Below are 20,251 nucleotides of genomic sequence, written 5' to 3' on the forward strand. Positions count from 1 at the left end.
AGATTAAACAGAGTAAAAGCTTTAAATGAGTTTGAAATTACCTTAGCCTTAAACATTTCCACTATTAGTTGTGGTCCATAAAACACTGACAAGGAACATTTTTCTGTAGAATAATTACTTTTACTTTACTTATTTATTTGCTTTTGATGATTTATCCACAATTTCAATCATCAATGCAGTTACACATGTAATGAGGTGTTTTCATAGTGGTTTATTGTCTCTTTTGCTAAAGTAATGGTTCTTTTAAAAAAACAGAAAGAACCATCGAACACTCGTCACCGTCAGCTATCACTAAATATTTTTTACTAATATAATAGAAATAATAATATTTTACAATTCTTCGGCCAGGAATGAGTGCAGAAAAGTAAAGAAATCTATGTGGAGTGTTATGTACTATACATGGTCACGGTATCTGTTAATCTGATAATCTGTTAATACCATATGTTTTAGTGTGTGTATGTGCGTGTGTGTGCGTGTGTGTGTGTGTGTGTGTGTGTGTGTGTGTGTGTGTGTGTGTGTGTGTGTGTGTGTGTTGGTGGAGGGGGGGATATATTGTAGTGTTTCATATGTGCATTTTGTTGTGCACACACCTAGAGGGCAGAAGTAATAATAATCCACCCGGTCGTTAAGTGATGACGTGACGAATCCTACTTCCAGGCCTAAAGTAGTCTGCGTTTAATATGGCTTTTGTGTTGTTAACATGTTTAATGTTATGTATTTTCTTCTATTTAATCTCAAAAATGTCATGGTCCGCGGCCCGGCGTCCGGGGTGCTGCTGGGATGTCCACGCCCACGAGCGTGGCTGCTAACCCCACACCTGCATCCCATCCCAGGCGATCACCAGGTGGACTATTTAATCCTGCCCTACCTGCTGCTCCACGCCAGTCCGTAGTCGCCTCTCAGCGGTAACGTACGCCTGCGGGAAAAGAACTCTTATGACAAACTCTCCATCGGACCTAACACTGTTTTTTCCCTGTGTACCCAGATCACAACTCGGCGTGTTTTTGTTTTCGAGCCACCTGCCTGTCCACCTGTCCGCCTGAGATTTGGTTCACCATCAGCTTCGCCGTCTCGACCCCTTTTGGAGCTCCACCCCCCTGTGGTTCACTCGGCCCGGCTATCACCGTGAGACGCACACTCCACCTTCCCTCGTATGCTGCCTTTTTTCCGCACCCCAGTAATCTGTCTCTCTTTTTGTTTTACAGCCTCTCACAGCCCCGCTCTCGGCGTTCCCTGCGCGGTCCCTCGGTTTCTTCTGGTTCCATACGTTGTTTTTCAGGCTACCCTCACGGGACACCTTTAGTTGCAATAAAAATTACTTTCTTTATTCGCTCCTACCCTAGTGTGTGTGTTCTGCTACTGGGTCCTGCCTGCGCTCGGAACTTCGGTTCATGACAAAAAAAGCTCCTAAAACAGTCACTGATCACTGTTGACCTCCCTTGGCTTTTATTACCGCTAATCATTTATTTAAGCTCAGTTTTTAAAACCTTAGGATGTAACTACAGCCCAGCCCATGCAGCAGTATATGAATGACTAACCTCGTATTGTGGATGGATTATCTCAGTTGTTCTCCTGGCTGAAGTTTGGTCCTTTTACAGCATCCTGCCATGCGATTACATTTGTTCCTGATCACCGAGAACACTCACGTTAACTTTTATCGAGTGGAAAAAAAGTTAGCTTGTTTATATTATGCTAACATAGCTGTGTCGCTAGCGGTCACGTAGCACATCATTAGCTACAGCTAGCCAAACTTCAGTAACCCTACTAATGTCAACTGCTGTTTAGTTTTCTGTCTTCATTTGTGTTGGAAGTGATAACAGAATTGTACGTTTTAATTTGTTTCCAAAACCCCGCAGTCAGGGCATGCTATATTGTATTTAGATAGAAGCTAGCGAGCTAACTTCCTGCTAACTTCTAACTCAGTTAAATGTCATAAATTCCGTTTTCATGGATGCCTGGATGTTAAACTCAATTGTTACACCTGGTAGAGCAGAACGCTGATCATTTTATTAAAGATGAAAGACTTTAGACAGTTTTTCAACTCTCAGTAATGCCATAGTGATCGTTTGATATATGGACCTGCAGCGGAGTTTAGACCCAGACACGGCTAGTGACGTCAGACTTAACGACCGGATTGGACTGGCTTTGAAGTTATAATTCAGTGACTGAAGATAGCCAACATAGGCACTCTCCATCCACACACACAGAGAAAGCTCCCAGCCACGTTACTCAGCCCAGTGATTTACAATAGGGGTAGTTTCACCAGGGGACATAGTAGCAATGGAAAATTAAATCAGGTAGAAGAACACAACTCTGTTAAGGACAGTGGTGCAGCCTCACTAATGAGATATTGAGCACAGAATAACAAGAACAAAGAAATATAGCCTGAGTGTCTCTTTCTTCCTTTCCTCTTTGTTTGCCTTTCAACCACTCAGAAAAGAGAAACTGCATTACTAAAATCCCTCTGGCAAAGATTAACATCTCCAGTCACTAATGCTAAAGAAGGGAGGAGTGGTGGCTGTTCTGTAGACATATAGGAAACCACAGGAACATTTGGTTTTCTTTTTCATAGTACCTCAGTCTTCTTTAAGTAATCTGGAAAGCAATATAGGGGAGATATATGGGCAATAGTGATTTAAACGGCAAACTTTAGGGCTGAAAATGCAGCCAGAATAGAATAGAAAAGTCCCGTATTGTATTTGTACATGTACAACAAAATTGTGGGTGCCCCATGCCAATTTTGCAGGAATAAAATTTAAATAGTAAGACAGCAGGAATAAATAACAAACATGAGAAATATATAAAATCAAGACTAATATATACAAACAAGAGACAAAAGACATACATTAGAGCAAAAGTTGGAAAGTCTGTGTGTGAGTGGCCTGAGTGATGAGGGTTACTCAGACCATGGCTCAGATTAGTGGCTGGGTGGGCAGGAGTGGAGTTTTTTGTGGCGTATTGTTTGTTAATAGTCCAAATGGCCCAGGGGAAGAAGCTGTTAGTGAGTTTGGCGAGTCAAACAGGAGGTGGGCAGGGTCACCTGTGATGGCCCTGGTTTGTCTGAGACAGGAGAATCTGGCGATGGCCTCCAGGTGTGGCAGAGGACAGCCTTTTTTTGGCAGTATTAATTACCCTCTGCACAGCCTTTCTGATCTCAGTTGTGGGCCCTGTGTACACAGAGCATGCTCTCCACTGAGGAGCAGTAGAAGCCCAGCAGTAGCTTCTAGTCCAGGTTTTTCTTCCTCAGGACATGGAGGAAGTGCAGCCGCTGTTGGGTCTTCTTTACCAGGGTGTTTACCGAGCTTTAACCTAGGAATAAGAGGGAAAGGGGCATCTGAAGGAGGTCGGTTTGGCGATAAGGATGTCTGGGATTATAGAGTTGAATGTGGAGTTATAGTCCATGAAGGGCATCCTCACGTAGCTCTTCCTGTTAGCCAGATGGCTCTGCTCCACATATTTCATTTTTTTCCCCCAAACCACTGTCCAAAAAAACTAAAACTAAGAGTAAAAAAAAAGATATTCCTTGTAGTTGGTCATTAGGTTTGCACACATCTCAGGAGGGTTTTAGCCCTCTTTACAGAAAATCTCTAAATGCTTTAGGTTTTAAAGCCGCCTACAGCACATTTTCTACAGGACTGAGGTCTGGTGTTATAACCAGTGTGTTACCATTGGTGTTCTTGGTAACTGGTCCCAGTCTTGAGATCATTAACAAGCTCCTCCACTGCTATATGTTCTGTCTGACCGTGTGTGGGGGGGGTGGCTAATTTTTTTGATTACAGTCAAGTGAACTAAAGTTAACAATGATGATAACGTGACAAGTTATTACTTCGTTGTTAGTGCAAACAAAAAGATTCCCAAAAAATGCTTCAAACTCTACTGCTGATGGCAAAGAGGCTAGCTCTGTTAGCTCATGCAATGTATTAACGTTGCAACTTTGGTCAGTAAATATAAAAAAGTCAAGCTGACAGGAAAAGTGCCAGCGGCAGAAAGTGGCAATTGAAAAATGTTGATAAAGATCCTTGTTGCCATGCCTACTGCGTGATGCCAGAAAAGTAGCAGAGACTTGGATTTCCTTTCTATTGGATAATGGGTCAGACTCAAGATATGGTGCATCATCTTCTGAAAACTGTCATCATTTACTCCATCACTTAAAGTGAAGAATACATCTGGAACATGTCATGAGTAAACATCTGTCATTGAGTACACAGAGATGACATAAACCAAGAAAGCTTGGAGTAGAAAATTATCTGCAATAAAAAAAAGACACTCACATTAACATAATGCACCAAGTTCTCCTGCTCGTTGACTTTGTAGGTCTTTATGCCGTACTCTTTGGCCAGACGGAGGATGCGGTTCTGTGTCGGTCCAATGTAGGCACCGCCTAGATCAACCCACTTTGCCTCCTTATTCTAAAAGACACATACTCGCAATTAGATCATGACAAAAAAGAAAGAAATGTCACACATATTTCTGAAAAGGCTAACTGATCTATGCTTGTACTTCTACGCTCATAAATGACTTGAATGTAAATGTCATTTTTTTTCTGTATGCCCATTAAAAGCAATAGATACACTATCTTGGTTGTAAAATTAAAAAGGCTGGAAAGTATTTATATTACTGTTACTGATTGTCTCTTTTATGAGCCGCTCCTACAGTAGTATTGACACTCTTTGCTTTACCTGCACAGTGAAGGTACGACCACCAACCCGGTCTCTGGCTTCCAACACTACAGGATCGAGCCCACTGGCTTTCAACAGCTTTGCAGCACTCAAACCTGCAGAAGGACAGAGACACCAACAGGACTTAAACATAAGGATTCAAGCAATATATGTGCTTTCTGTACTTGTAAAAAAAAGCAATAGCAAAAGGCACACAGGGATTTTAAAGGTCTTTTAAAATTAATGACAAAAAGGGCTTCCAAAAATCCTAATGCTAGTTAGGACATTGTTATACCATCAACAGCTATTCCCACTTTAATTGTTTTCCGTTGTGCATTTACACTGATTAGCTTTTAGGTAGGCATGCAACTCTTAAATACAATTACATAACATTTGCTTTTCAAATGAACTGAGAGAGCTCTGGGAAAAATGGAGGGGGAAGGATGGGTGGGGGCTGTTGGGGAATCACAAACCAGCCAACCTGCTGATCATGTGGGGAGGAAGAGCTAACAAAAAAAGCACTGAGTACTCATTGGTTTAGCAACCGCAGAGTATACTGAAGAAAAACAGCTTTTCATACACTGACCTCTGGCACTCCTAGTTATACTTTAATTCAATAAGACTACTAAATGAATCTAGGCATGAACACACACACATGCAGAGAATTAGAGGGCAGCATATGGCTCTGAAGCGCTGATCTACAGGGCTGCTAAACACACAGAATATTGTTAAGAAGCTGTTCTTTAGAAGGGGAAACTGGGAGAAAAGGTACACCAAATTAAACAGCTAGACTGAGAGTCAATTCAAATTTGAAAATGTTGCTTCAAATCATTGTCAATGTGGACATCAGAGTCTGGAGCGAGGTGGTGGAGGCTCTGCCATGGTTTGGGGATGCATTACTGGCAGTACAGCAGGGCGATATGGCCAAAAATATTTATCACAATATATATTTGAAAATTTGCGATAACGATATAACTGACGATATAATTGATGCGAGACAAAATACAACTCCACAACATTACTAGCGCAAAAAGACAACCTTCCATTTATTTTCACTTAAAGAAGAAGCTGGTTTTTATGTACATTAAAGCTTTATAAAAATGTAACAGTGCAAATGCAAATTCCTTGCTGAAAGTTTAACCAAAAGGCATTTCCAGTAGAAATGGGCTGACACATCCTGAGCATAACCATGTATAATATCCACTGAAGTTAAAAAGAGGTGCTTTGCAACATTAAACTGCAGTGTGCAGTACGTATTTTTCGGACCATAAGGTGCACGGGATTATAAGGCACATTAAGCGAAACAAAGCAGTCAGATAAATCAAACTTTATTAAACTCATTCTTCTTGCTTCCTCCACTTCTGTACCATTGATTCATTAATTTTGAATTATCTGGCAGCTGCTCTATTCCCATGTTGTTGCAGTATATTAATGACTAACCTCGTATTGTGGATGGATTATCTCAGTTGTTCTCCTGACTGAAGTTTGGTCCGTTTACAGCATCCTGCCATGCGACTGCATTTGTCTCTAACTATCAGGAACCTTAACGTTAACTTTTATAAGTGGAAAAGTGTATAGTGTTCGTCCTCCAGCTTCACTGTTTATGTTATGCTAACATAGCTGTGTCGCTAGCGATCACGTAGCACATCATTATATACCAGCTAGCCCAACTTCCGTAACCCTACAAACGTCACTGCTGTTTAGTTTCCTGTCTTCATTTATGTTGGAAGTGATAGCAGAGCTGTACGTTTGAATTTTTTCAGAAATCTCTCAGTCAGAACATGCAATATCATGCTTAGGTAACTAGCGAAACTAGCGAGCTAACTTCCACTAGCTTCCTGCTAACTTCTAACTCCGTTAAATGTAACAAATTTTGTTTTCATGGATGCCTGGAAGTTAAACTTCATAGTTACACCTGGTAAAGCAGCAATGCTGATCGTTTTATTAAAGATGAAAGAATTTAGACAGTTTTTAACTCTCAGTGATGCTGCAGTGTTCGTTTGACCTGAAGCATACGGAGTTTAGCACCCAGATTACTCCCAGATTTAAGAGCATCTTAGTCCGACAAATACGACAATAACGACGGCCGCTTGCATGTTCTGCAAAAAAATGTGCTTTGTCGTGTATCTGACGGACAAACACCAAACCAGTTCCACATCACTGAAGTTGCACCATTTTTACAAACCAATTCTGGTTCATCTGTTTCACTCAACAATCGGCCATGTGTGTATGAAAACAAAGTCACTGTGCATGCGCGTTTTACTCATATTCTATCGCGATATTTCATTTTCCTATCGTTGCTTAACATTATACCGGTATTACCGTGAACGGTATAATATGGCCCAGCCCTAACTGGCAGTGTGGAAAAGTACTTTCAGATGTCAATCCACCATGGCACTGTGAATAAAAAGATGAAGAATCGCCTATGAGCAAGTAGTTGGTGACAGTGTGGGGGAAGAACTCCCTTTTAACTGGAAGAGACTAAAGGAAGTGGCAGTGAACAAATGGCGGATGACCGGCTTTTGATTGTGAGGGGCAGCCAATTTGGAACAAAGTAAGGCTTAAAGGTAATAGCGTGTTTTATTCTTGAGGATGAGCTGAGAACTTTGTTGAACTGTGCAAAGCTACTGGAGTCTAACAGAAAAAAATGTTAAAGAGAAAAACAGGCACTCTTTAATAAAACAAAAATGAGCATGCCAAAAATCACACAAAAGCCTACATACTGCATGTTATATTCATTGCATGTTCATCAGCAGACACTGATAAATGAGGAGCAGAGAAGCAGGGGGTAACTTGTAATAGAAAACAGCACAGAGCAAAATGTCTCTACTGTCAGCAGGTACCCACATCTGTGCAAATGTTTTCCTGGCTTTCGCCCTAAATTCCCTTCTGGCCTCGCCATCTTCACCCCTATATTCTTTCCTGCCAAATCTGACTAAGCCCTATTTGATCTGGAAAGGTTTACATTAGTTTAAACAGAGTTTATTTTGCATTACCCAGCGTCAGCCTCCTCTCTATGTACAAAAGCGCTCAGCCTGTCAGGCTTTGCAGAAAGCATTAGACTTGACCAGGAGGAGGCTCACAAATCTCCATTAAATTGATGCTATTAACCTACACTCGGCTCAAAAGGTCACTCTCTGTCTTGGAAAACAAAGAGCATCTGTCTGCATCTCTTGTTTATGCCTACAGCAATCGCTGCAAAAGTAGCTTCCCGTTGGACTAGTCCTTTGATCAGAAAGCTTATTTATCCAAATCAAGGCTTCACTTTTTATCCCCCCTTTTCTTCAATTAAAAAACATGGTACAAACGCAACTAATAGATCAAAAAGTGATCATCACTTCAAAAGGATGCCGGCTGAGTTTTCCCCTTATGTTTACTTCCATTCCCCCAACAACAATAAAGAAAATGAACACACTCAGGCCGAGCTACTTCATGGACCAAAAAGCCAGGGAGGCAAGAAAAAGAAAGAAAATAAAATAGAAACCATCCAAGAATCTCAGTCAGAAATCAAAACCAATCATACAATTACTTTTTTTCTTCACTACTGCTTCATGCATTTGCTCTTTCTGTCTGTTTATACAGATAGAAAATGTTTCTGAATTTCTGTCTTTTTGCAATACTTACTGCAGTAGTTTGTTATGTTTTACATTCAAAAGGTCAGAAGTCAGGTCTGGAAATTATGTTGGTGGTGGCAAATAATAATACAATAAAAATATTAGAAGCTCACAAAAAATTAAGCTAAAATCTGAACTGCTTTCTACATTTTAAAGAAAGACGAATTTTGACCTTAAATCAATGTACAATGGCATTTTTATGGAGATAAGCTAACAATGTTTCTGAATAAAACTTGGTCTCTGGTTCTGAATTTCTAGATGCAGAGGATGAATGGTGCAGCTGTTCCGGTGTAAAGCTGAAAGTGATGGCTGAAACTGCGGATTTACAGGTCAATGGACATTACCACCTTCACTTATGGCCACATATAGCTGGTAATGAGCAATAGAAGACGAGCTTGATATTTATCAAACAGATGTAGTTGCCTTGAAGTGCAATCTTCCTGACATCTGAGGAACAGCTGGTGTCAGTTCAGCGGTGCTTCTCATCCTTTGTGCAGATGTATTTAACGAGGGACCAGACAAGAGAGGAGGAGTAGTATAAGTAGAAGTATTATATTATGGATCGCTCCCTGGGACACCTGGGTGCATTTAATTATGTTAACTTGCCTCCTCACTTCCTGCCATCTCATCTCTTCTTTCTGTCTTAGTGAAAATGTGCAGGAGACATCCATGAACAAGACTGAAGAACACAGGAGAGAAAATGAGAAATCCTTGCTTCTATAGTATTAGTCTTAAGAGATCCTGTCCTTTTGAGGGATGCTTCCCTCACTCTTAGCTCTTCCAGACACACTTATCTCACCTGTCCTTGCCTCTTTGAGGTGTTTTTAGGTGCTGGAACATCCTTTGTGATTGAGAAGGGTGAATGATTTTGAGGACACTGGAAAGAGGGTGCAAGAACACTTCAGCTTTGGGGTGACTGTAGCTCAGGAGGTAGAGCAGGTCACCTACTAATTGGAAGGTAGGTGATCTTCCAAATAGAAGGTGGAAGGGGTGGGGGGGTCTTAATTTCCAATTCGATCCAAGTCTGCTCCAGTCTGCATACCAAATATCCTTCATCAAGTTGCTCTGACTGTGAGTGTTAGATAGAAAGTGCTTACGTAGAAAAAAGAGTGCTTGTGTGAATGAGGCAAGTATATATATAATATATATATGTATATTAGGGGTGCAACGATACTCGTATCGATATTGAACCGTTCGATACAGTGCTTTCGGTTCGGTACGCATATGTATCGAACAATACAAAATTTTTAATTTATTTTATCAACTTTCCTTCTGACAATGCTGTCTGTGTTGAGCGCTCAGTGGATCTGCACTCGACAGTGCAGCCTAGGCGGAGTAGTCGAACGCAGATTCACTGAGCGCAGGGCAAGCTAGCGAGACAGAAGTTAAGCTCTCCTTGCAACATGGCAAATTGAACCTCCCCCACCCTCATTCAGATGTGGCGTTTGGAACTATTTTGGTTTTCATGTGACATATGACCCTGAAGGTAAGCGCGTCATGGACTAAAGTAAAACAGTATGTCGGATGTGCCACGCAATGGTCAATTACATGGGTGGGAGCTAGTGTGTTAGCGCAGTTAGCTCGTTAACGTGTTGGCCGTCCAGCCCCATGCACGGGGCGATCCACGGTAGCTCGTTAACGGAGATTTGCCGTGTTGTGGCATTAACGTCATTTCAACGAGATTTACGCTGACAGCACTAGTGGGAACACAACAAATATGACTGCACATTTACACCGACATCATCCTAGTGCAAAGACAAGTGGAAGCAGACAAAAACAACAAGCACGCGTGCTACAAACTTTACCCGAGTCATTTAGACAGCCGTTAGCACGTGATTCTCCTTATGGGGACCTGATATGTTTAATATGCTGCTGAGAATATAGCCCAGAAGAAGCGTATAGTATAGCTTTTATTTTTGGAAAGAGACATTTCTCTGTAATAAACTCTCTTTTCCAAAGATGAGTGATTCCTCAATTAGATACAGGGCTCGCAAAATCGCTAGCCCGACGTCCCCGGGCTAGCGATTTTTCCAGTCGGGCTACCAAAATCTATCTCTGCCCTGCCCGTCGGCCTATCGTAGGAAGGAAAAATATATGTCAATGCTTTTGCATTCTTTCGGTAATGTAGCTGGGTAATTATGTCATTGGCATCGGTGAGCCACTGTCAATATGTGACATATTGAAATCGCGTTTGAATTTGCGCTTGTTTTTTGCTTTCACTTTGCAATCGCGTGAACTGTGTATAGAGAGCGACAGCATTGATTGGTGAGTGATGATAATTTGCGCACCAATTCCTCTGACATCGTCTTATCAATCGTTAGCTTACTATGCAAACATGACAAGTGAATCGCTGTCAAAATAAAAAACATGCACAAGATAAGAAGTTGCAATGCGTGTTTGCGTACATAAGATTTTCAGGAGGAGGACAGACATTTGTTTAGAACTCTTAAAGATGTCGAAGAAGCAAGCTCCTTTAAGAAATTACTGTGATGTTCCTCCACCTCCAAAGAAATGTCAGAAGGAGTCCGAACCACAAAAGAGGCGCATATTCTCGGAAAAGTAGTTGCAGGAGGTGAGCTGGCTTCAAACAAATGATGAAAGCAGAGATGTGGTGCGGAATGTGCCGTGAAAATTTAACAAATGACAAATTAAAAAGGCATGAACATTTTTTTTTGTATCGAAAAAATATCGAACCGTGACACCAAAGTATCGAACCAAACCGAACCGTGAATTTTCTGTATCGTTGCACCCCTAATATATATATATATATATATATATACACACACACACACACACACACACACACACACACACACAAGAAGGCATCGGTGGGCAAGAGACGAAAACAGGGCGTTGTTGGAATGCAACCACGCAAGTAACCCTGGCGGAAGGGGTTACAGGAATAGGATGAGGGACCTATGGATTCTTCGATACCCAACATCCACAATGACGGTGAAACAACTAGTATCTCAGTGTTCCAACATTCGAAAGAAGGGACTGCTCTCACAGCTAGAGATTGACGAGATACAACATAAATGCTATGGCAAGGGGGAGCCAGGACGCCAGGTCAGGGGGGAGATATCATCACCCCCACCCGAGATTGGGTACCAAGCCCCAAGTGCGATAGGAGAAGGATCGTTGAGTGCGAGAGGAACTGACCTAAAAGATAGGATCATGGCCAAGCTTGAAACTTGGACCCCCCGTAGCCGGTTACCAAGATTACGTGAAGTACCCTCAGAAGGTCTGCTAGATGATGTTAATGTAGCACTACGGACGATACCTACAGCCACGATTACCGACACTAACAAGCTGATCTACAATACGGCAGCAGTGATCAGTGAGATGCTTGGCTACAAGTTGAACAGCCACAAGGGGCAGTACCCTCCATGGAGAAGGAGGCTAGAGGCTAAGATCAAGGTAGCACGGAGGGAGGTTAGCCAACTATCGGAGTTGCAGAAAGGCACGATGAGGAAGGTGCCTAAGAAGTACAGGAAGCTGTCCATACCTGAGGCCTTGGAAACTGCCAAGCAACGGCTCACAGCCTTGGCCAGCCGCTTGAGGAGGTACACCAGAGAGATAGAAGGCAAGAGAATAAACCAGCTGTTCTCCACAGAACCAGCCAAGGTGTACTCTCAGTGGCAGGGGAACAATATGAGAACAGCACCACCAAGGCTGGAGGCAGAACAATACTGGAAGAGCATATGGGAGAAGGACGCAACCCATAACGGTAATGCTCAGTGGCTAGTGGATCTGAGGGCAGACCACAGCGACCTCCACGAACAGGGTCCAGTAACCATCACCGTGGCAGATATCCAAGAAAGGGTCTCCAGTATGAAGAGTTGGACAGCACCAGGCCCTGACATGGTTCACGCCTACTGGCTGAAGAAGCTGACTGCACTCTACGAGTGCCTGGCAGCACATATGAACCAGCTGCTAGTTGACAAGAGACACCCGGAATGGCTAACCGAAGGCCGGACAGTCCTGATGCTCAAGGACCCCCAGAAGGGACCGGTACCCTCCAACTACCGACCAATAACCTGCCTCAGCACCACGTGGAAGCTCCTGTCAGGCATCATAGCGGCTAAGATGAACAGGCACATGGGTCAATACATGAGCGGGGCACAGAAAGGGATGGGCAAGAATACCAGAGGCGCAAAACACCAGCTACTGGTAGACAGAACAGTCAGCCGAGACTGCAAGACCAGGCTGACCAACCTGTGCACTGCCTGGATTGATTACAAGAAGGCCTATGACTCAATGCCCCACAGCTGGATACTGGAATACCTAGAATTGTACAAGATCAACAGGACCCTAAGAGCCTTCATCAGGAACTCAATGGGGATGTGGCGTACAACACTAGAGGCCAACTCCAAGCCCATAGCACAAGTCACCATCAAGTGCGGGATCTACCAAGGAGATGCTCTGTCCCCACTGCTGTTCTGCATAGGCCTGAACCCCCTCAGTGAGATAATTGACAAGACTGGCTACGGATACCAACTACGGAATGGAGCAGTTGTCCATACAGCTTGATGGATACCAAGAGTGAACGAGACATCAATTCACTGATCCACACCACCAGGATATACAGCAATGACATCGGAATGTCGTTCGGGCTGGAGAAGTGTAGTCAGATGGTAACAAAGAGAGGGAAGGTAGTCAGAACGGAGGGGATCGAACTACCAGAAGGCAACATTGCAGACATAGAGGACAGTTACAAGTACCTGGGGATCCCGCAGGCGAATGGGAACCATGAAGAGGCCGCTAGGAAAGCTGAAACCACCAAGTACCTGCAGAGGGTCAGGCAAGTCCTGAGCAGTCAGCTGAACGGTAAGAACAAGATCCGGGCCATCAACACCTACGCCCTGCCCGTGATCAGGTACCCTGCTGGGGTAATAGGCTGGCCAAAGGAGGAGATAGAAGCCACTGACATCACACCAGGCAAGACCCCAGGTGCCAGGCTGTGTAAAGATGCCCCAGAGACAATCCAGCACATAACAGCAGGCTGCAAGATGCTAGCAGGCAGGGCATACGTGGAACGCCATAACCAAGTGGCCGGCATAGTATACAGAAACATCTGTGCCGAATATGTCCTGGAAGTTCTGAGGTCAAAATGGGAGACGCCCCCAAGGGTGGTGGAGAATGACCGAGCTAAGATCCTGTGGGACTTCCAGATACAGACGGACAAAATGGTGGTGGCTAACCAACCGGACATAGTGGTGGTAGACAAACAGAAGAAGACGGCTGTAGTGATCGATGTAGCGGTTCCGAATGACAGCAACATCAGAAAGAAGGAACACGAGAAGCTGGAGAAATACCAAGGGCTCAGAGAAGAGCTCGAGAGGATGTGGAGGGTGAAGTTAACGGTGGTCCCCGTCGTAATCGGAGCACTAGGTGCGGTGACTCCCAAGCTAGGCGAGTGGCTCCAGCAGATCCCGGGAACAACATTGGAGATCTCTGTCCAGAAGAGCGCAGTCCTGGGAACAGCTAAGATACTGCGCAGGACCCTCAAGCTCCCAGGCCTCTGGTAGAGGACCCGAGCTTGAAGGATAGACTGCCCGCAGGGGCGTGCTGGGTGTTTTTTTTTAGTTTTTTTTTTTTTTTACACACACACACACATATATATATATATATATATATATATATATATATATATATATATATATATATATATATATATATATATATATATATAAGTGCTGTCAAAATTATCGCGTTAATTGTTAAGATCAACGCGAAATGTTTAATGCATTAAAAAAATTTAACGCTGATTTTGTTTTTTTATTAATTTCGTGTAATCTAAGACCTTTAAATTCATGAGCACCTCTGGAGGAGGGGGCAACAGTGTGCTATGCTGGCGTTTGGCCTGACAGAAATGATTAGAAGAAGAAGAAGAAGTGACACCATGCTACTATCTAGCTAACACTAGCTAACACACGCAAGCATGGACGAGGGCGGACTTTTGGGTGGAAAGTTTCTCTTTAAGAAGTTGCCTGATGGCTTGTTGGACAAAACGAGAGTAAGATGCACAATTTGCAACGCTGAATTCAAGTACCACAGAAGCAGTTCATCACTGGCGTATCACCTGAGAGCAAAACACCCAACTGAATCCACCTCTACGGGACCTCGCCAGTCTACGCTTCAGGAGTATGGTGCTTGTGGACGAATAACAAAAAATGTGAGAGAAAAGGTAACCAATTCCTTGGTTGTTTGGATAGCTAAAAACTGCCGACCAGTTAGCATAGTAGAAGATGATGGACTGAGAGAAGTCATTCGTGCTGCATCAGGAGATGAGTGTTACAATCTGCCCTCGAGAGGAACCATTGTGTCGAGACTGCACACTTTGTATGGGGACCAGAGGGCTCAGCAGTCCAGCAAGCTTGTGCAAGTAAGAAATGTCGCTCTCACCGGAGACCACTGGACTTCGGTGAACAACGATAATTACTTAAAATATAAAGAATAAAAAAATGTAATTGGAGCCAGGCTATTAATAAAATAATTGAGATTAATCGCAATTAATAACAGAAAATTGTGAGATTAGTTAGTTAATTTTTTTTAATCTATTGACAGCACTAATATATATATATATATATATATATATATATATACATACAAAGCATGTGAACAAACATAAGGCAGCGCAATTTAGAGCTATAATGCAGTGTGAATTGGTTCCTCTGCTGTGCGCTCCAGTGCAGTTGGATTCCTTTCCCCATCTCTGTACTCCTGTTTTTGTCTCCCAGAAAATCCCTGTATATGTTTTTCTCCCCTGATTTCCCACCACTGCCTTTCTCCTCTCCACCACAGCACCTTAGGGTTCTGGTTGACCTAATTGCTTGGTGTCTCTGAGACATTTGAAGGGGGGGGGGGGGGGGGGGGGGGGGAAACAACTAACTGTTACATTATATTTTTATTGGACACAGAGTCTAACGTAAGTTTTGAGACTACTTGTTTATGGGTTGGACCTTATTTGATAGAGTGGAGTAAGTTTCCAAAGCTTTTTGCACAGCTATGAGGAGCACACACGTTTCTTTTCATCCCTCTGCCCTCTGTGCTGGAAAAAGAGACAGTGGCAGGCACAGTTTCCCTGACAACAGTAATTGTTAAGATTTGGTCACTTGGCAGGAGCAAACCGTATTTGTATACTGTGTGTGTGTGTGTGTGTGTGTATAAAGATATCAGCCTGTCTCCCACGGTTTCTGAAAGTAAACGTTCCCAGTACAATTCACACTCATTCAAAACAAAAATCCAGGTACTGCAGAAAGCTGCCACAACTAAGCTCAGCCACAATCCCTGCAGAGCAGCTCACTTCAATGTCAGGTGACACCCTTCTACATATCCAATCTGCTTTCTCATAAGGGGCCCACCTATTGCTCACCTGCAAGCCCATTTGTAACCCAGGTCTACCCTACAAAAGACAAAGTCTGCCTGGTTGCCTATGATTTGCCACAGTCATGCCCTGTTTATTAAGTGTGGACATGAGCTTCTCTCTGTTTAATTTAACATCATTTTTCCATGACATGACAAAACATGACAAAATCAGGATATGGGTTATGACCAGGAATAGGTGTGGCCATGTAAACCAGGCAGCTTCAGCTTCTGCTTCTTGTCTCTGATTATTTAATTCATTCCAAGAATTAAATAATCTGGCTGAGAACTAATACGATTCCTGTGCCATAATAGCTGCTCTACCTACACTAAACCTGTAATCTTCAACACATAACATCCTTTTTATCAGTAATGGGTGGCAGTAATGGATATTTGTCCATCTAGCGTGTGATTGTGACTGTAGTGAATGTTTCAAAACTGCACTCCTTTGGCCATTTCCTGTTCCTGCTTTTATCTCTTTTCTGCTGCTTGCTGTTTTCTATCATCTGACTTTCCCTCATTCCACCTCTGGCTTACCACCTGCCATTTGTCTTTTCACTTCTAATTGCTCTTGCCATGTTTCCCCCCCCAGTGTTTCGTAGTTTTAATAGTCCCAATCACATTAACAGCCCTCAACTACACCAGATGAGAGCTGACAGACATTCAGCTCAGAATCAACTAACAACTCCTAAATGGCACTGGTTTTTTTTGTCTTTTCAGTCTATCGCCTGTCTTCTTGTCTAGCTGACAGTTAGATAAGAAGATTCACACTAGAGATGTTACTAGAACTGATGCTTAGTATACCAAAATTCTAAAAATGTGACAGCACCTAGTTGTTTTGTTTTTTCAGAACTATACCTCGTGTTCGTGTAAGAGATGCATCATTAGTGTGGATGGTCTTTAAAGTGAGTGAAGACACGTTTGCCAAAGTAAACCATAAGGGGGCCACCCTGAAAACGTTCAATTCAATTCAATTCAATTTTATTTATATAGCGCCAAATCACAACAGCAGACGCTTTATATTGTACAGTAGATCCTACAATAAACCGTACAGTTCGTACAGAACAACAAACCTATTCAGACACTTGTGTTGTGTTCCAGATATCTTGGAACTCACATGTCAGAACTCTGGAGTGATGTCGCTCCTAAGTTAGTGCGATCCAGAAGAAGCTGGGGAAAATTTGTTTTGTTTCCGTTCTTAGCAAAGCGGCTAAAAAACACATTCATGGACAGACTGATAGAAAGTACTCAGTGCACTGAGATGGCTTATTTAGTAAGTCAATAAAAACCCCACAACAGTTGCAGTACAGGTTAAAAGTTTACAGTTTTACTACTTTTTACATCCAGTGCCAGCATCTTGGATCGCTAACTTGTGGTATGTAAATCTGCTCTGACTTTCCAAGTGTGAAATCCAAGTTTGGTGGGGCATTCCACAAAGATATTTTGACTGGGAACCCCATTAAATCACCTTGACCCAGCTGAATGTGGACATTTTACGGGGCAGGGATAGCTCAGTAGGTAAAGTGGTCGCCCCATGATCGGAAGGTCGGCGGTTCGAATCCACTTAACGGCTACCCTGAGGTACCCCTGAGCAAGGTACCGTCCCTACACACTGCTCCCCGGGCGCCTGCTTAGTGGGCTGCCCACTGCTTCACTGAGTGAATGGGTCAAATACAGAGCAAAACAAGTAATTTCCCCATGGGGATCAATAAAGTATCCATTATTATTATTATTAAAGACGCTAACAAAGACAAAGTGGCTGAAGATAAGCTATTCATTGCTCAGAGGTAACCACAAGCTCTGCTTTTTTAGTAAGGTAAAATCTCATTTCAGTTAATTATCTGTGTAGCCTATAACATGCTGTAATTTGTGAGAAATTTAGTTTAGTAACTTTTTTATCATGATAATACTAATAGGCATTGAAGAACATTTTTTGTTTTACTTGTATGTATATGCTCTCAGTTATAGTTCTTAGAATAAAAATTATAATCTGCAAAATTCAGACATACATAGATAAATAAGTCAGAAATTGGAATTGGCCAAGACAACTGCAGTTTGTGTCAACTCTTACTCGCTGGAGAAGAAGAAGGACTTGCAGAAGGACAGGAAAAAGTACAAATGGCACAGCAAAACCTACACGTGGAAATATTTTAAAAAAGTGCAGCTATTGTGATGGCGCCACCCTGACTCCTTGATTAAAAAAAGGTATAAGAGTCAGGTATGGAAATACCTGACTCTTATACCGTTTGGAGTGGAGGGCCCACTCCTGAAGAAATTCTATGACTCTGTTGTGGCTTCTGCTATCTTTTATGGCGTGGTCTGCTGGGGCGGCAGCATCTCTGCTGGGGACAGGAAGAGACTGAACAGGGTGATCCGAAGGGCCAGCTCTGTTCTAGGATGCCCTCTGGACCAGTGGAGGTGGTGAGTGACAGGAGAACGGCGGCTAAGCTGTCATCCCTGTTGGACAATATCTCCCACCCCATGCAGCAGACTGTGACAGCACTGAGCAGCTCCTTCAGTGGGAGACTGCGGCACCCACGGTGTGGGACGGAGAGATTTCGCAGGTCTTTCCTCCCCACTGCTGTCAGACTCCATAATAAAGACTTTAACTGATCAAGCACACACATCCATACATATGCAATAATACTAAGTGCAATAATCCTTTCTGTCATCGTTGTATTTTTACTCAGTTGTATATAGTATTTGTATTTGTATTCTATTTTTATCTTATTGTATATTTATTTTATTTTATTCTACTGTATATAGTATTTTATTTTATTCTATTCTGTACAGTTGTGTACTGTATTTATTCTTATTGTATTCTAATTTTTGCCTCATAACTTTTGCACTGTCCACTTCCTGCTGTGACAAAACAAATTTCCCACGTGTGGGACTAATAAAGGTTATCTTATCTTATCTTATCTTATCTTACTGTGCAATTTATCATACTGCAAAATCAGCTATGTTTCGCAATGGCTACTGTTATACAAAAGCTTAGGCTAACATTATGTAATGATCATCATACCTCATAGTAACGTTACAAGGCTACTCTGCAACCATCCTAACATTTTAGTCTGTGTCATGTCAACAAACTATAATGGTAAAATTTTAAATAACTGGTCTGCCATCACTGTGTCAGAGATGGGATAATCACTCTGTTTTTGTTGTTTGTTTGTATTTTTTTAAACCATGGTATTAAATTGGGTGTAGAGAAGTAAGTATGTGATTCTATGTGCGTTAGTATCATCTGCTAAATTTCTGGTATTGGAACATCCCTAATCATAGCAATTTTGTAAGCAGATTAGCTTTTAGCTATAAAAATCAAGAGACACACTAGCTGTTTCATTCTAGCTGCAACTGCATGTCTCATTTGCAGTCGCTCAAATGCCCACTCCAAAAACGAGTACGGACAAATAGGCCGCTGTTTGCCTGCTAGGCTTCACCACAGTTCACTGTATTCACGTAACTAGACCAGTCAACCATGTTTGTGTTGTTGGTGCTTTTTGGAGCATTTGTAATGCAATTATTTTGCACATAACATTACCTGCTCTGATATTTTTAGCAAAAAGAGAACCCAAATGCCAGATAGAGAAAAACAAAAGTTATTTTGATGCACTTGCAGAGGGTGAACAAAAAATACAGCATGCCGTCAGAAAAAAGAAGAGCCTGAGAAACACCAGCAAAGAATGCACGGGTAAAACACAAATGAGGGTTTAAAACAATATGACAAATCAATATGCACATTCGGGGTGATTCAAAACGAGATACAAGTAGAAACGATCCAAACTTACTGTGTCGTTAACTGTACCAACTCTTCTACCAACTATTTAGAGAGTCAGTGCTCCAGTTTGTGAGTTTTTGTGATGAATGAATTTCTATTATTACTTTTTTATATGCTAGCAGTAATTACAGTTAGCAAAATATGATCATACACGCTGGAAAAAAAACAATATAGCAATGAGAAAAAAAGGCCAAACTGGAATCATAAATCAGAAGTTCATAAACATGTTGGTGACATTATGGTGGCTACATCCAGCTGTCCAATCTTATTGCTAAATAACAATGACTAGCAGTTAGTTTGTATCTTACAATGCCATAAACAGATAAAAGTATTTATCTTCTCACTACTGGTGTTAACAAAATTATGTCATCTTTTACACATGAGGGGTGTAGTTGTTTTTAAAGGGATAAATCTGAGATGTTGTTTAATGTTGAGTAAAATATTTTTCTTTAAAAAAAATGTTATGCCCTAAATTGAAAATTAGAACCTGCTTTCTAAGAATATTGAAGAACATGTTCTTCAGAGAGACAAATCACACCGTCAGTGTGTGACATTTGATTTTCTCCATGTGTCTCAGTGTGTCTGCGCCCAGACAATGTTCTTTTCACAGGAACACAAACAAAAAATCCAATAGTGTCTGAGTGACAAGTGAGACACTTGAATAGGAGCCCAATGAGGCTACATATTGATCCGCAGGGGGAGACAATTACAAGATGTGCTGCAATTACATTTTCCCAATCTCATGTTCTCAACATGCAGACACTAATTTGGTTTTTACGAGCAACAAACTGAGGAGCAATACTGACAAGCAATTACAGAATAGCTTGAAATTT

General features: G+C 42.1%; 1 protein-coding gene across 1 annotated transcript in view; it reads right to left on the reverse strand.

Moving 5' to 3' along the window:
• LOC146615819 (amine oxidase [flavin-containing]-like) overlaps nt 1-20,251 on the reverse strand; it is a 55,021-nt gene that overhangs the window by 17,959 nt on the left and 16,811 nt on the right. Inside the window, exons 3-4 of the mRNA XM_085375118.1 lie at nt 4,680-4,774; nt 4,272-4,409 (exon numbers count right to left, since the gene is read on the reverse strand). Coding sequence (XP_085231244.1) covers nt 4,272-4,409; nt 4,680-4,774 — 233 coding nt within the window. The remainder of the gene's footprint in view (nt 1-4,271; nt 4,410-4,679; nt 4,775-20,251) is intronic.

The sequence above is a fragment of the Diplotaxodon limnothrissa genome, linkage group LG16 (assembly GCF_057381915.1).
Source record: "Diplotaxodon limnothrissa isolate DT_005_m linkage group LG16, D_limnothrissa_male_GT1.1, whole genome shotgun sequence".
Taxonomy (NCBI): Eukaryota; Metazoa; Chordata; class Actinopteri; order Cichliformes; family Cichlidae; genus Diplotaxodon; species Diplotaxodon limnothrissa.